Here is a 17703-nt window from a genome sequence, read left to right on the forward strand (position 1 = left end):
ATTACATAAAATAATTTATCGAAATTAAAAAAAATAAAAAATTTATATTCGAACCTAACCCATATACAAGCCCTTTAAGCAGGGCAATGATATCTATGTTGAACTAATCAATATACCCATTTACCTACAATACTTTTTTACTGAAAATTACACATTCAAGCACGCTAGTATATTAAAAAAAATAGTGCGTGGAGTCCCTCCGCGCGGAAGAAGTTAAACTCCGCAACCTGCGACGTTAATTGTAGAAGAATCACCAGTCGTAGAAGGATCACTAGTTCTATTCAACGACTCTTTTTCCTGCTCCACTCGCTTCCGTGCTCTGTAATAACGGTAATATTGTGCATTTTTCCCTCGCGGACCTCTTGAACCAGTGGAAGTGCTTGTGGTTGCCTCATCGTCTGGCCCTGGAAAATGTATTTGCATTAATAATGTATGTGAATGCGTCATAATGTAATTTCAGAAGAGAAAACCTAACAATCAATTGATATTCACAAGAGACGTACATTGACATAACCTTAAATCCGTCGCATTGTCCGTGGGATTGTTTTCACTCATTTTTTACAATTGTTATCCACTAAATTTGAAAATAAAAAATACTACCCTATTAAATTATATGTGTATCAAAACAAGCTAAATAAATATTTTTAGAAAAACAATACTTTTATTATTTTTATGCTAGTGAGAGCCAAAACAATATGGAAATGAATGAGGGAAAACTGGATCCTACCACATGATTTCCCGACCAATAAAAATGTAGCGTTAAACGTTTAACGCAACCTTGTTGGAAGTCGCATAAGAATTATAACTTCAATAATTTGGCAGTTAAAAAAGCAAGCGTAAAATTTGAGTTTTGTGCAAAGTTTAGTTTTTAACAAAGCACTTTCGTTTTTCGTTCAAACTTTTGTGTTTGGCACAGTGCTTCTTCTTTTTATTGTAACAATAATATCTAAGTTGAGCTAAGTTTAGCGAGCATTTTTTAATGTGTTTAAAAGATATGCTATTTTAAAATATTAAATGTTAAAAAATTTAGAGTACTTATTACACTTATTTCAGTTTTGCATAGAATGAAGAAATTCCAGGTAAATATAATTAAGGTTTAATTTTTTCCTTTTTTCGTATTGCTGTGGACACAATTGCTTTTCGGAAAATATCTGAATCAAATTCCATTCTAAAGAGGAGCCAATGGCGTAGCGAGGGGGGAGCAAGGGGGGGCGTCATGCCCCGGGCGCTTCTCACAAAGGGGCGGCGCCAAATGGTCAGCAAAACAAAAAAAATTGTTGGATAATTTTTATTTTTATTATAATTTATTTCTGCAAAAAATATTTTAAATTTAGTGCCAGTGAAATATAATAAATGTTAATTCGTAAATAAAAAGAAACACTAATCAAACTTTAATAATATATTCATAATAGAAATGACACATCTTTTCGAACGGCTGGCTGACTCGACCTGTATCTGTCAGCACTTCCTTATGGCATCTACGCTGTGTGGTTACATATATTATCTCCAAATATTTGCACTGTACAAAAATCGTTTGTATGTTTGTACAGTGTATAATACAGATTTTAATGGAATAGAACTCTTTATCGAAGAATGTGACTGTAAAATGTTACTCCTTTGTAGAAAAAAAATTGAACTTAAAACTCCATTAGAATTTCTTACTTTTATAATCCCGTATGGAGAAGATGTTTTTCCAAACCTGAGAGTGGCACTTCAAATACTCCTGACTATCTCAGTATCAATTGCTAGCTGCGAATGGTCATTCAGCAAATTAAAATTAATTTTGACATATCTACGATCAACGGTGGGACAAGATCACCTAAGTGACCTGGCATTTTTAAGTGCGGAAAGAGAAAAATTTGAAATGATCAACTTTGATGATATTATTGATAAATTTGCTTCATCAAAAGCGGAAAATTTACACATAGTAATTAGTTTTATAATTGTATTATAATCATATTATTAAATATATGTATTTCCTTAGAGATAATAAATATTTACTTTTTTATTGTTTTAAAACTGCGTGTTTTTAAAATATTTCTTTATAAATATGTAAAATAAATAATAGGTATCTTATAAACTAATTCTAGATGATCATATACATTTCAAAGTCTAGTCTTGTTTTCTCAACTACATTTTTTGTCTCAAATTAAATGCCTAACTTGAGCCTATGACTTTATTAATTTTACTTTATTTATTTATTACTTTGCGAGTATATTTTACTTATAATATTAGATGGATTTCGAATGAGGGGGGCGCTAAAAAGGTATCGTGCCCCGGGCGCGAGTTAAGCTAACTACGGCACTGAGAGGAGCACAAGTAAAAACTTTCTATGTCATAAAAATATAGCTTCATTGGTAATGCTTTGGCACAGCAAATTTGGGAATTAAATTTCTTTTAATGTTTTATTACAATTCACAACACTCTCTTACAAAAATAAAAATGATATTTAACTCTCAAGTTTAAAGAAAAGTTTAAACTCAAGTGCAAAATGTGAGGCACTATTTTATGTAATTAATCAGTAAAAACTGCGCATGACATAAAAATGTAGATCTCGCTTTGCAAATTTGTGAAAATTTTTGTTGGATAAAGCGATACAATTTCGATCACTTTTTCTCAAATTGTTTTAATTTTAAATGCCTTATTTAAGAAAAGTTAAACTATTTAAAAAAAAACTTCAGTAAAACATAATTACATTAAGAAAATAAAAATTGGCTTCACAATACAGATTAATAATATAAAAATTCTTTATTTGCTTATAGTAAAACTAGATTTTCTTTTTACTTACATTTATGAGAAAAGTGGCAACTCAAAATTTACTCTTTGATTTAAAGTCCCTTTTTAAAATGGGCAGTCGTAAAAACTAATTTTGTCATTGAAATAAAAATTGTACCATGCAAATTTGCTAATCAAATTTTTTATGACCACTGTTTCATTAAAATATTACCAAATTTACCTCACAGATAAAAACACTTCTTAGCATTCATTTTTGGTTCGTTTGTTAAGGTCGAACTTGAACTGCACTAATAAATTGTTCGCAACTAGTTCCCTATATATAGTCAGTCAGGAAAAGTCACTATTACAAATTCAGTCACTTTTTCATCTAAGTTAAAGCTTGCTTTTTAATGCTATTTTTATATTTAAAAAAATTGCAACTGAGATGCAAAGTGAGTGGTAACAATTTGATACGAGTAGATGTTATTGATCTTATTAATTTTTTTAAATGTCTATTCTATCACTATATTCATAGTCACTGCTTCACCAAATTATTAAAGTAAAATAGTGAAAACTATTCATACTAGAAAAACGTATGTTCCATGATAATCTGTAAAATAAGCCAAACTATCCCCTATATCATTACGATTTCGTTAACTTTTTCACGGAAGTAAAATTATTTTGATAAGCATTTGTACAAAATGTTTTAATTCAGTGCACAGTGCGGTGAGTTATTTTTAAAAAGCGTCACTATTTCAAACTATTTATTAAAAATAAAAAAAAAGTTTTCACAGAGTAAGAGCTTATTTTAGGACATAAATATTTTCTATTATTGTCGATTTTTTTTAAATTTTCAAAACTTCGAATTCAAACTGTAATTTTTTTTTGTTTTTTTTTTTTGTTTTTGTTTTTGTTTTTTTTTTGTTGAAAAATAGCAGTAGAATGTTGAGTATTAAATTGGGAAATTCATTTAAACTTTTAACCCTATAAATTACATCTAAAACTATAACTACACATTTGTGCACCATGAAATCAATATTTTTAGAACATAAATAATTTCTATAAGTGCTATAGCACTTATAGAAATTATTTATGTTATACATTTCAAACATTATAATGTTTGAAATGGAACATTTCTAAGCATTTCATTTGCTTTTGAGCTGTAGCTCCTTTTTACTTTTTTTTTAAAAAAAGAAAAAAAGAAAAAATGAGAAAAACAGTAGTAGAATATTGTTATATTGAAAAGTGTAAATTTTTTTAACGGTTTTAAAAACACATAACAAATTAATTGAATTAATTTGCACCATGAAACCTATAACTTTACACCAACACTTCCCCATGCTTGAAAATACTTCCCTATGCCACTTAAAATATTGCCATACACTTTGCATTTTACATCCAATCTTATTATTTATTTATTACTATTTTTTAAATGATAGTAGAATGTCGACTTCTAAAGCGTGAAACGTACCTAAACTTTTAATGTTACAAAGGATTCCTAAAGAAATTTATTTCAGTAGCTTGCACCGAGAAACCTATATTTTTTAGACAAAAATATTTCCCACAAATGTCAATCTGGATAGTCTAAAATAATGAATATTATATTGGGAAACATGGTCAAACTTTTAACATTAGTAAGGGCAAATAAAATTTTTTTTTTTAAAAAATTTGTAGTATGAATACTATAATTTTGAAATATAGATACAAAGAAAGTTAATAAAAAATAATTTTACTAATTTTCAGAACGAAACCCTTTGTCTGACAGAAATGTCTTAATACGAGGATCAGTCTTCGAAATGATATCATTCACAATGCATTTTACCTGCAAATTCTTTCCCTTTTAAAAACTTCAGTAGAAGTCCGTGCAATATTCAGGATAATGCACGGACTTATTAATTACGGGATATTAACTTTTAACATTAAAGGAGACTTTTAAAAATTAAATTTTCCCAAATTTTCTATTCACAATTTATATTTTAATAAATAATTTATTCATTTCTTTATTATTATTTTTTTTACTAGAAGCTTAAAAATGATGTCATACACTTCAAACTTGATTTGTAGTATTTTTTTTTTTTTTTTTTAATGCCTGTAAAATGTTCAGTGTTATAAATGATAGATGAAAAAGTTACATTCGATGCCAAAAAATAATTTTAATAAAGGTTTTCTTCATAAATATTTTTTATGAATGCCAGTCTCTAAACGATGATTTACACTTTCCATTAGACATTCAACTTCTTTTAAAAACGGAGCAGAATGGCTACTTTTATGTAGGGAAATCTGAATGCCAGTAATTTCTAATATTTGCTCAACAAAACTTATAATTTTAAGATATTAGCAATTTTTTTCAGTGCTAGGTTTCAAATTGGTGTCATACACTTTGCGTTGCATTTCACTAAACAATGCGTGTAGTTATTGTGTACTTAAATGACCAATTTAGTTTTAATTTACAATCATAGATAGCAGCACTAATATTTTTCGAACTAAAGCTAGTTCTTAATCTTCTTCATGGAGAGCAGCACTTAAAGTGTTCCAATTTTTTTCTGACTTGAGTTACTAACATTTAAACTTTTTTTTTTTCGAGCTGTAAATTTGATGTTTTCTAAAAGGTTAAATAAAAGTGTTTACAAAATACACTAGACAACATAAATAATATTTATTTGCTGTATATTGTATAAATTACATTACCTAATGTTTCCCTCTTGATCTCTAAACATTGCTCATTGTCTTTCAAAACAAATGAAGATTCTTCGTTTTGATATTAGCCTCTGTGCTCAGACTCAGTTTTTGTGCAATTTTCATATTCTTGAAATAACAATCGGCAGCTTCTCAATACTTTTCTTCGACTGTAAATAAACAAACAATTTTCAAGCTTAAACTTTGAAATTAATAACATGCTTCACTAGTGCTGAATAAAACTTCACTTCTTTCAGAAGCAAAGTTAACGATAAACAGTTTAGAGAAAAATAAATAAATAATTAATGCATAGTAAACAAATAAAAATATTAAAAAAATAAAATGAAACTAAAGTGAAATCAAGGTTCAATTCCTTTTCTTGTAGCACGAGAACATGAATACCATTTCTCATTTTTTTTGTCAAAATATATTATTCAAAACTTTACTAAATATGCAATTAATGAATGAATTAAGATGAATATTTCTGTTGTTCTTTCGATTTATTTTATTTTTGCATTTGTAGTAAAACAATCAATAAAAAAATCGTAAGTTTTTTTGTGAATCAGAATTTGGTTATTTTATTCGTTAATGTTTTGATTATATATATATATTATTATATGTATATATTATTTGATTAAATATGTAATTAATATTCATTAAATATGAATATTAATTATATATTTGATTTCATATGAATGTTTATTAAATAAATCAATAAAAAATTAGTAGACATTATTTTGTTTATAATAAAAATAATGTTAAAATTTGATTTATGGTGGTTGCATATCAATATTTATTAGAAAATGTATAGCAATAATTTCGTAATTGTTTATCAGAGATAAGTTTCATCATAAATAACACGTTTTTAAACAAATTGTACAAAAAATATACGACTTCAATATTAAAAAAGAAATTCTTCTCGAATTTCTTGTAATTTGATTTTCGATATAGTTAGCATCATTTTATTCATTTTAAAGACTATATTTTGAATATATTCAACGAAGAATAAGAGTAATCAATAGCTGAAATTTTATTATTTTAATCACTAGATGGCGGTATGAGTTGATACTTCCTCTCTCTTCCAAACAACGGCTCTTGATAATTATTAGACAGATTAACAATAGCAATTTAAGCAGTCTTTTTACTTTTAATTTCTCTCTAAGTTCATGAAATGAATTAAAATATTATTGCATAATAAAATCTTGTCTCTTAAGTCCTCTCTTTTTTTAAATTGTGAGGAGTAATAAGGGAAGTATTTCCTTTCTCCTTTCTTAATGCTCTTAAAGAATTATAATTTTTTTTTTGGTTTGTTTTCCTATAAACTTATTGGAGAAAATTGAATTTATTATTAAATGAAACTTATTAGATAATATGAACTTACTGGATTAACTTTTACAAAAGACAATTGAACTAAATATTTCTTTTGTTTATTTTTACTGTGCCGAAGTCTCCAGTGATATTAAATTTTTGTTTCATTTTTTAAAATCAGACTGAAAAAAATATAATAAAATAGTATTTTATGTACCAAATACTTTATTATAGTTAGTATATTCTGCGCATGGAGATCAATTCTTTTTAACCTGCTTCTAGATTTTTTTTATTAGTAAAAACAAAGGCCATAACGGATTTATTTATTTCAATAAACTACGTTCCGAAAAAAATAACGAACAGAAACAATGTCATTGAGATGCGCTGAGTCTTGATTGACTTGATAACCATGATTGACTGATCTGATTATAGAATGATGGAATTAGATTAATAAATAAATGAAGTATCAAGGAAAGAAAAAAATATTGAACGTCTTTTGATTTTGTTGTCAACATAAAAGTAGGAGTAAACGTTGTTATTTTTAAGAGTATATTCCTTTTTTTTTTCTTTTTTTTTTTTTTTTTTTTTTTTTTTGAAGTTTTTTTACTTTGACTTTCAAAACAAATTGTCCTTTCCCCAATTAGAAAATCTTACAAATCTTCAAATTCATGACTAATATTTATCTCGTGAGCTAGTTTTTAATCTACAGACATGAGCATGGTGACCCTGAGCTATTTCAATACTACCGTTTAAGTGATTTTCAAAGGGAAAATAATTTATATCGGTCTAATAATAATAAAAGTAGAAAGAACATTTGTGAAAATAAATTAAAAATAAATTAAAATTTCTTTAAAATTGATGTAAAAGTGCGAAATGGAATGCTTGGTAATGACTATCCTTAATAGTATATATTTTCATAATCCACGTAAATTAAGAAAAATAGAAGCATACTAGGGCGGGCAAAATAATATTTAGCAAAAACGCTATCGAAAACTAACGATTCTTTAATGAGAAAATCATTAAAACGTGTTTGATTTCTAAATGAAATCGAGAGGAATTGAAAGATGCTTAGAAACATCTTCCAATTTAGTCAGGCAATCAAACTGGTTTTGATATTTTTCTCACCTTTTTCTCCAGTTTTTCGAAAGATATCGGTAGAGTTCTTTTCCCTTTCTTAAATATTATTTGTGCTCTCTAATATGTTTGATTTTTTTAAGTTATCAAAAAATCTATTTTAAGCTGGATCATTATGTCTATGAAATATAAAATATTACTATGCATAAGTTTTCCTTTTTAAATGTTAGATATTTTGGACAATTCTTTGAATATTAGATTTAAATAGATAAGATTTAACATTAAAAGTTCATAAAAAAAAGTATTTACTATAAGATGCGCTTTTTAAAAAAATACTTTAGTATCATAAAGTATTTTTTTTTCAAAGATAGATAATATTTTTTTTCTCTAGAAAATGCACGATACACCCTCGAAATACGCATATTTACGATTTTAAAACAACTAAGCATTTTATTTATGTTTTTAAAAAAAAATTGAAACCTTTGAATTTGAAAATTATTGTATACTGTTTGATGGTCAAAATTTGAGTTTTAATTACTTTTCTAGAAAAATTAAGGAGAAAACTTGAGCGAAGTTTTGAATTTACTGAATGGTAAGCATTAGCAAAACCTAACTTTTAATTTAATACAATGTACATATGTGATGCCATTATAAGCATTACATGTTTTCAAATTTCCTTTATTTCATAAATTTAATCATTCGAAATCCATCTTTAAATTTAAAAAAAATCTGTTTATTTATTTAGATTCAATTTTAAAAAAAAGCGAATGCAAATATTTCTATTTTCAATAACTATAACGGGTAACTTTTTATTTTAATGCATGTGTATAACTTATTATTATTCAATACAACTAACTGATCATCAAAATCTATATTTAACCATTTTTTCTTCAACTACATTAAACATTAGCATATATGTAATTAGGTTGATTTTAATTTCCGCACGAACTTTTTGGCCTTAAAAATCTTCAGCCAAATTATTTAAATATTATTATGAGATATCGTGGGGTTGGCTGAATTGGCTTGATGTTTGGCTATAATTTTAATAATTTTAATAATATAATAAATAATAATTTTTAAAGGTTTTTAAAAGGAAAACAACTTTTCATTATTTTTTTATTTTAAAATATATTTTCTAATTTTTATTACTCTAAAAGTTTAATCTGTTAAAAAATATTTTCGAAATTGTTGAAACAAGAGAGCGACAAAAACTGATAATAAATCGCAGAATAATGGTTTTTATCTAGTTGTTTTTTATTGCTTTTTAAAAACTCGAATCATCATCCATTCAAGGTAAGATTGATTGGAGTTCTGTTCTGAAGAACAGTAAAGCATATTTCCTTGATAATTTTTCATTTGCACGATATGATTGTGTTGTGATATTTGCACTTACCAGACGAAAGAAAAAAGAAAACAATTGCTGAAGGAATTTCTGGTTTAACAAATTCAGCAAAATGTTTCGGCATGATGTAAGTTATTTTTTTAAAATCATTAATTAATTCTCTTAATTAGAAGTGGACAAAATATTGATCTATCGTGATGTATCGATATTTCCGCGATATTATGATAACGATATATTAAAATAATATTTTCACAATATATCATGAGTACCATAGCTTACAATAAGTATCGGATATACGATAATTATTGGCATCCTCGACAATGAAAATTATAAAATGCGATTATGTCGTGAGTATTATCAATAATGATAATTATCAAATTAAATAATGCAACTATTATTTCCAAAAAGAAAAAAAAATCGTGAGTATTACCGATATTGAAAGATATTACATTCGATGTTATAGGGATTCTTCACAAATTCCATTTCGAAACAAAAATATTGACCAAATGTAAAGAAAATTACCCATATATTAGCTTAATTAATGTAAATTATTTACCATGTAAATTATTTAATGTAAATTATTTATCATTATCTCGATGTGTCGCGAGATATTGATATTATTAAACAATATAACGCGGTTTTAAAGATCTTATATCACCCAGCACTATTAAAATTAAAAACAGGACTATAAATAGTTGTGTTATCTGTGTGATGTTGCATACAGTACCGGCCCGATTATTAAAAAAAATTTTTTTATTCCAATAATTTTTTTTAGTAGAATTTTTCGTCAGAAAACACGAAGTCATTATTTTTTAAAAATATTTCAATAACATTTCTCTGCTATTAGCACTTGGTGAGAAATGTTTTCGGGATTAAGACATTGATTTGATGTGGTATTGATTCAATAAGTTTTTATTTATACAGTCCTTATTTTCTGTTTATACAGAACATTAATGCAAGGGGAAATCGTTTATCATTATTTACATTTATTTTCCAGAACATAATTATGCCTGACAAACTTTATTCAGTACATTACCGACATAACTAGAAATATTATCTAATCTAACATTGTACAAACATTAGGTATAAAATTCTGGTTATGTTATAAGATTACAGATATTCTCCAGACCTGTACATCATAATCTTTCGAAAATAATCCAAGAGTTCTAAAAGCCTTATTTTCCCGAAAATGTTGTTGAAAACTTAACATATAAATCAAAATTAGTTCTTTTGAAGCTAAAATAGGGAGGAAATAACTCGTGCTAAATCTTTTAAATTTATCGATTAAAATCTGCTGAGTTAACCGTTTCGGAACGGGCAATCCATGAAAGTGTTAGTACATAATTAGAATCAAAATGAAAAGTAATCAATAAATAAAAAGTGGTAGCTTAATTGTGGGTATTCCTAATTTCACAGATTTATTTTGCTTTCCCTTTAAAAATTTTAAGCTAATCACATATCTAATCTATGTTAGTTCAATGTGTAATTGTATAGTTTTTATTTCGCAGTGAAGTAAATTTTAAGTAGTGGGGAATTAAAACAAGTTATTATAACCCTTTCCACAAATAAAGAATTAGTTTGGTGAGTAGTTTTATCTTAAAACCCTAATTGATAAAGTTTCAATTACATATTTGTGACAGTCGGTTCTAAAGGGTTAATCATTGAATAATAAATTGAACCGATTCTTGGTAGTTCTAATAGTCTAGATAAAATTAAACGGAGAGGGTACCATTCTAAAATGTTCCAAAATTCTAGTTTTTTTCTTTTTCAGACAGCAATAAATAATTTACTAAAACTATTTCTAAAAATACAATTTAAATTTTTTTAGGAGTTACAAGGAGCTATACAAGGAGCTATTCAGACATTTTAACCCGGAAAGCATATTTTACCCAAAATCACATTTTTAAGCCTTTTTCATATGAGATATCAATAGCTATTCATCCGAATTTTATTTTCTTGTATACATAATATAATTATTTGCTATGTATTGAATAATATTTTACACCTGTGTCAGAAAATTTTAGAATTGATTTATTTATTTCTTTTATTGTATGCTGAAACTGATTACAAATATTCCGTCTGAAACATCTAACAATACATTGTTTTTATTTATTTTATAGATATCTAATATCTGTAAAACTATTATCAAGGTTGGAATTATTTCTTAAGGAACACACTTATTATATTCATTCATTGTTATCCTTTTCAAGTCAAAGCAGATAATATGACTCTAAAAACAATGAATTTCTAACCCTAAATATCGTGTGAGGGAATTGATTTTAATTGATAAAAATGTGATTATCTTTATTCATTGATAAAAATGTGATTATATCTTTATCATCATTTTCCATAGATATATAAATATATTCATTGAAAATGTATTTAGTTAAGGGTGCATCTTAAAATTTAAAAGTTCATATCCCGATTTTCCGATTTCAAGAGTTATGGTTTTTGATTAATTTTATGATTAATTTTATGTAGAACCTTAGGGTGTGCTCGAATCAAATTAGATAAAACTGATCTAATTACTTATACTTCTTTAAATTTTTTGCAAAATGAAATTTTTTTAATTTTTATTTTTTATTTTTTACTATACATGCGTTTTTTATCATAAACCTTATTTTGATAAACAAGTTTAAATTTAGTTCAGTAAAAATTAAATAAGAACGATGCAAAAATAAATATCTGTTTTTATTTCATTTACATGCGATATTAAATTTTACAGAATTAAGAACGTTTTTTTTTTTTTTTTTTTTTTTTTTTTTTTTTTTTACCTTGATTTTATTAAGACGCTTTTGAGTCGGTTAGAGTGAGCCGAAATGTTGACCACCAGGTGACTAGCTAGAGCATTCCCATTTCTACTGGAGCTTTTGAGACTGATAACAATACAAGTCAAAGGTGTTTCCTAAATGTTTTAAGCAAAATTTACCGTCACTTTAAATTTGATCCCCTTTTTAACATAACAGGCACAAAATTAAAGATAAGAGAAAAATGAAAAAAATAAAATAAAATTTTTAAAAATTACGCTATTCAAGTAAACTAAGTAGAAAAATAATTTTACTTTTGTCATACATAAAATGAAAAAAATAAGTATTACACTGTAAACATTACAGATCTAATTACGGTATAAAGTGACGGCGCTTTGGGAACATTATCATTGATATCCATTTTCACCAGAAAATAGTGTTATACTTTAATTTTTACTGTTATTTATTTAAATAGAGTGATTCAGCAATTTTACCGAAATTATTGCTGTAAAAATTACAGTATATTAGATATTTTGTGCCGTAACATCTTCCAGTAAAAATAGATATTTTACGGTAAAATGTACCGGCACTCTGAGTGTAGATACTTTTTACGGTTATTTCAACCAGAATTTTTTACAGCGTAGTAGATAGCTTCCATATGTGCGAAGAATGTATTTAGAAGTAAATAAACATTTGTAGTTTTTTATGTATCACATTATATGTTTTCTTTCATTAGTCAGTTTCATTAGTGTAATCAGTGCAATTTTAGCTTTTATTACTGTGACCACCCATTCGCATTACTGTGATCTGCATTGTTGGCTAGAATTTTTAAAAGGGTTACAAATAATTAGTTGCAGTAAAGTTTTCATAATTTCACAAACATGATACAGCCAGTACTCTGGATTGTAATTTACTGTTGTGTTATCCCCAAAACTTCTCCAGGTACCAAACTCACTTGATAACGGATACTGAATACTATAAAAGCTTATATTAAGTATTTTAACACCAAAAATAGCGGCAACTCTAAATATGGTGTAGTGAAACACCACCAATAATCCTTTGGTGTTTGGTAAGGTGGAAACACCAGGAATTTTCCTTTTCACTACTTTTGGTGTAAGGCAGTTTGCCTCCATTTTTGGCCTTCAGTAACACTAAAATTTATAATAATAAGGAATGATACACACAATAAAAGTCAGCAATAATTTCAAGAAATAGCTTAAAGTAAGAACTGTTAGTTATAGTTACGGAGGCATACACACACTAACTTTTAAAATAAAATTAGTTTTTAAATGAAACATATACGTAGCATAGAGAGAATATTAAGACTAATTTGAATTAGGTTTAGCAGAAAAGCGAATAAAAATTAATTATAAAATTATTTAATACAATTGACAGATATTTAAAAAAATTAAGTATAATTATCCTTATAGCACAACTAAAAACACACGTACCGTTTATTGCGACGAACTTTTGTTTCTATAGATGAATATCAGAGTGAAAAACAACAACAAACTCAAGCCGTTTCGTATTCGATTGTAAACAGTTTGTTGATGATTTTAAAAATATGTCAAAATTGGTGTTTTTGGAAGTGAAAAATTTCACGAATGAAAGTCCGTAAGTTTGATGTTAGCATTCCCAATTAGTGCTTAGAATTAACTACACTCTTTAGAGTGAATATAAACGTTAAATTCTATATTAACTTGAGATAAAGTTCCTCTTCAAATGTCTTAGATAGTTCAGCACCAAATTCGGGGAGCTATTAGAACACTGTTTTTACATTACAATAGTTACGACGATTTATTACTTCGCATAGGAGTGTGTGGTTTTCCATTTCACTTTTGGTTAAGAGTAGGAAAATCAGGTCTTTTCTTCAATCTTCCCCCATTGAAAACGACTTTACTCTTGTTTCTATAATAACAAGCAGCCTGTCGGGAGAAGTTCTTGTGATTGCTGGGCACTTCATAATTTTTTTTTAATGTAAAGCTAATAATGTAAACGTAAAAATAAACTTGTTTAAAAAAAGGCTTGTTACACATTTCTGAAAATCTTCTGTGGAGTAACAAATAAGCAATTTCCCGTCCATATAACATCTCAAATTTTTTTTTTTTATTTGCTTTAGAAAATTTTTCGAATGTTAAACGTAATAACAATATAATCTTTGCAGCATTTTATATGAACAGAGTGCGAAAAGAATTTAAAATTGACTTCAAATGCGTGAAGTTCCTAAGACATGTATAGTTAATATTTCGTCATTTTACTGATAATATACCGTATCTGGTATAATCTTCGTAGCAAGCTATATATACCGAAAACTGTAAATGCCCGTTGCCTGTATTTGTATTAAGGAAAGGGAGGTGCAGGTTTAGCTAACCATTCTATATGTTTTTTTCAAAAAAAAAAAATATATATATATATATATGATCAAAATGAAGATTAAAACAAAGAAAAATAATAGACAAATGAAGAAAAAAAGAGTGGGGGGGGGAAATAATAAGTAAAAAAATAACAAACAATAGTTTTAAAAAAAAGGAAAATTTATTTAAAAAACCGGAAAAAAAAGAAACCGGAAAAAAATATAACCTTTTCTTCAGCCCACACGATTATATCCGCAAAACAGAGTGCTTTCTGATATTGTATCAATAAAGCCGAAGCAAAATATATTAATACAATAGTGTGAGGAGCACTCAAAATTTTTTTTATAAAACTAACAACACATAAAATAGATCACAAAAAGTAAAAATAAGTAACATGTAAAAACAGAAAATAAAATAAAAGAAAAAGAAAAAAACATTAAAAAGGGGGACTATAAAGCGAGTAGCAAAATCAGATCAACTTACACGGACAGAAAATTTTTCAAGAATGATTTAAAAATGTCGCAGAAAGATTGCCAGATTACAAAATATGAAAACAAAAGATGAAAACAAAAGCGCAAATTGAGTGTAACAAGAGGGTTTTAAAGTGTCGTTCTTACTGCACTGCTGAAGTGATTTGTAATTCTGGGCTTTGGTTTGTTAGTTACCTTATGAAACCTTATGAAACTTATTGTTTTTCTTAACTTTCTTCGTGTTTTCTTGTATTTATATATATATATATATATATATATATATATATATATATATATATATATATATATATATATATATATATATATATATATATAAAATTTTATTCATTTATCTGATAGACGTTAATATTTGTTTATTAAATTTTAGTATGAATTTTGACTTATTTAGATTATTTAATATTTTTGAAAATCTTCCTGGGTGAGAAAAATGACACAGCTACGTGGTACACAGTAGGCCTCATACATAAAATAACTTCAAACGGTAAAATTGTAAAGAAAATTACACGTACAGTGGGAAAAATGAGAAACGGTCCTCCCTGAATAACTTTAGATCTAATGACTGAATTTTCCCGTTCTTGCACTCAATCTAAATAATTCAAGAAGGGGACTTCAAATATGCTAATCAATTAGTGAAGATGATACTTTAAAATACGAAATCAGACTAGAAAATGTACGAAATAAACATACTTTTTTTCGACCCTTCAAAATATAGTGAACAACACAATTTCGGAAATATGGTGTCAATAGCTTTGTCAGGAGAGCGATTCAAACCTTGAACCCCTTAATGTTAATTTTACTTTTTGTTTATTTAACCATATATCAAGAACGTTTTTAGAAAATTGAAAAATTGTTGCACACAATTATAAAATTTGTCTATCCAAAGAAAATTTCATGCAAAAAATAACTTTTAGTAAACATTATATATTTTTCATTATTTGTTCAAAAATAGTTGAAAAAATTTTGAATATTAAGGTACACCATTTTTAAATTTTTTTTTTTTAGGAATATAATTTTACATAACGAAATACACAATTTGAGCAAAATCTGCTGAATAGTTCCAGAGTAATTATATTTAAAAAATACGATTTTTTAAAAAAATTTTCAATTTTTTTAAAAAGTTCTTGTGGTATGGTGAAATACGCAAAAAGTAAAATTGACATTAAGAGGTCCAAATTTTTTACCGTTCGCCTGATCAAACTAATGGGACGATATTTCCCAGTGGCTACCCCCTATATCTTGGTGATCAGAAATCCGAATCCGTCAAAAAATGGTATGGTTATTCAGAGATGGTACGTTTCTGTGTCTGATTTCGTAACATTCAAATATCGTATGGGCCAATTATTTAGCATATTAAAAATCACCCCCTCTAACCCTTAAGATTGAGTTCTAGAAAGTGAAGATTCAATCATTAGATCAGAAGTTATTGAGGGTAGTCCGCTCATTTTTTTAGTACACTGCCAATAGTACTCGATTTTTACTAGTAAAATATCTTCTATGGTACAAGACTTGAATGCATTTAGAATTTAGACATTATTTTTATGACTTATAGGATGAAGAGAGCAGTAAAAGGTTTCGGAAGATGATGCTTGGTGGCATCACTGTTTTCATTATTATTGTTTCCATCACACTCTTGATTGTATTTTTACCAAAAAAAGATCTTGCTGTTGGTGAGTCAGATAGAATAGAATGTCCTGGATTTGATAGTAAGTAATTTTAGAAAAAATTCTAACTCCTTTCTTACCATAATTTTTTTAACTGCTTGAAATTGTTAATAATGGTCTTAAACGTTGCAAATCATCAATAGTTTTCTTTTCATCGTCTAAGTTTTGATTAATTTTAATTGTAAAGAGATTTTTTTTTTACCGTTTTCATACAATGTTAGAGAAATTTTGGATCTTGATGAGCTGCAATATTTTCTGAAATCTTGATCTGGTGCTAATTTGAACCACACATTGCAGTAAGAATGACGGTAACAAACTTGTATAAAGCACAAACTCTCAATTCCATGAACTTAGTTTTCTCAGTGTCGAAGCAGTGGCATACGCAGAATTTTTTTAAGGGGGGTGTTCATGATTTTCTGAAACTACTAAAAGAAATTCGAGTATGTAATAAAGCACTATTATTTCCCTAATTTAGACAGCTAGATAATTTGACTTTTTATTTAGGCAACATTGTTTAGTTAAATTTTGATTTGATTTTTTAAGTTTAAGAACATAATGTAATATCTTCTCGCATGTAATATCTTCTGAAAAAAGTCCAATGTCATATGGGTGGGAAGTAACACTTTGAGGGCCACTTTCACATTCATCAGATTTTGATGTGCTAGAAACGTTTTCTTCAACGGAAGTGTTACATTTCTGTTCAACAGAAAAACTTACATTGGTACTAGATGCTGTCACCTCACAAATTTCAGGTCGTGAATTTTTCTCAAAATAATTATAAATTGTTAAATTCTTTCGTTTTGACATTCTAAAGATCCAAGAACAGCAAATATATATATTGGCGCAGAAATATCCGCTATGCTACGATCTTAAAGTTTCGAGCTGGAATGAATAACTTCAACGAGCTCAGTATCTCCAATAGTATTGTTACTGATTTCTTCACTAGTCGAAATAACGACGATGACAGGTTCGGCGATTGAATGAACTTTTTGTTAAGACAAAACAAATCAGATTTAGCAACGAGCTCCGAAAGACAAACGGCAGAGATAACTCTTAGTCTGACTAATAAACTCCACTGTTCTCCGTTCCCTCTTTTATATAAATTTTCATCGCAACTCCAAAATTCTCGAATTGTCTCAAACACGACAGAACGTATAGGATTCCAGAATCATCGCGTAAAGACTTCGCGAATGAAAGCCAGTCTCGAAAATTATCGCGACTGGCAGGACACAAAGAAACCAGTCCGTAACAGTATCAGGTGAATTTGGTTTCAAAAGTACAACCCTATTATAGTAAATGTTTTTTCAGTGTTCTGAGAAATACCGTGAGAAAAAA

At 27.3% G+C, this 17703-nt stretch overlaps 1 protein-coding gene across 2 annotated transcripts in view; it reads left to right on the plus strand.

Moving 5' to 3' along the window:
• LOC107436692 (sucrase-isomaltase, intestinal) overlaps positions 1-17703 on the plus strand; it is a 101423-nt gene that overhangs the window by 45786 nt on the left and 37934 nt on the right. The window contains exons 1-2 of one of the 2 annotated variants that reach the window (XM_043045140.3): positions 9053-9242; positions 16257-16410. In XM_043045140.3, coding sequence (XP_042901074.2) covers positions 9228-9242; positions 16257-16410 — 169 coding nt within the window. In that variant the 5' untranslated portion in view covers positions 9053-9227. Of the gene's footprint in view, positions 1-9052; positions 9243-16256; positions 16411-17703 lie in introns of those variants that run through there. The other variant, XM_071181506.2, reaches the window with a different exon arrangement.

Source organism: Parasteatoda tepidariorum, chromosome 3 (genome assembly GCF_982258835.1).
Source record: "Parasteatoda tepidariorum strain Cologne lab strain chromosome 3, Ptep-v5.0, whole genome shotgun sequence".
In the NCBI taxonomy this organism is placed as follows: domain Eukaryota; kingdom Metazoa; phylum Arthropoda; class Arachnida; order Araneae; family Theridiidae; genus Parasteatoda; species Parasteatoda tepidariorum.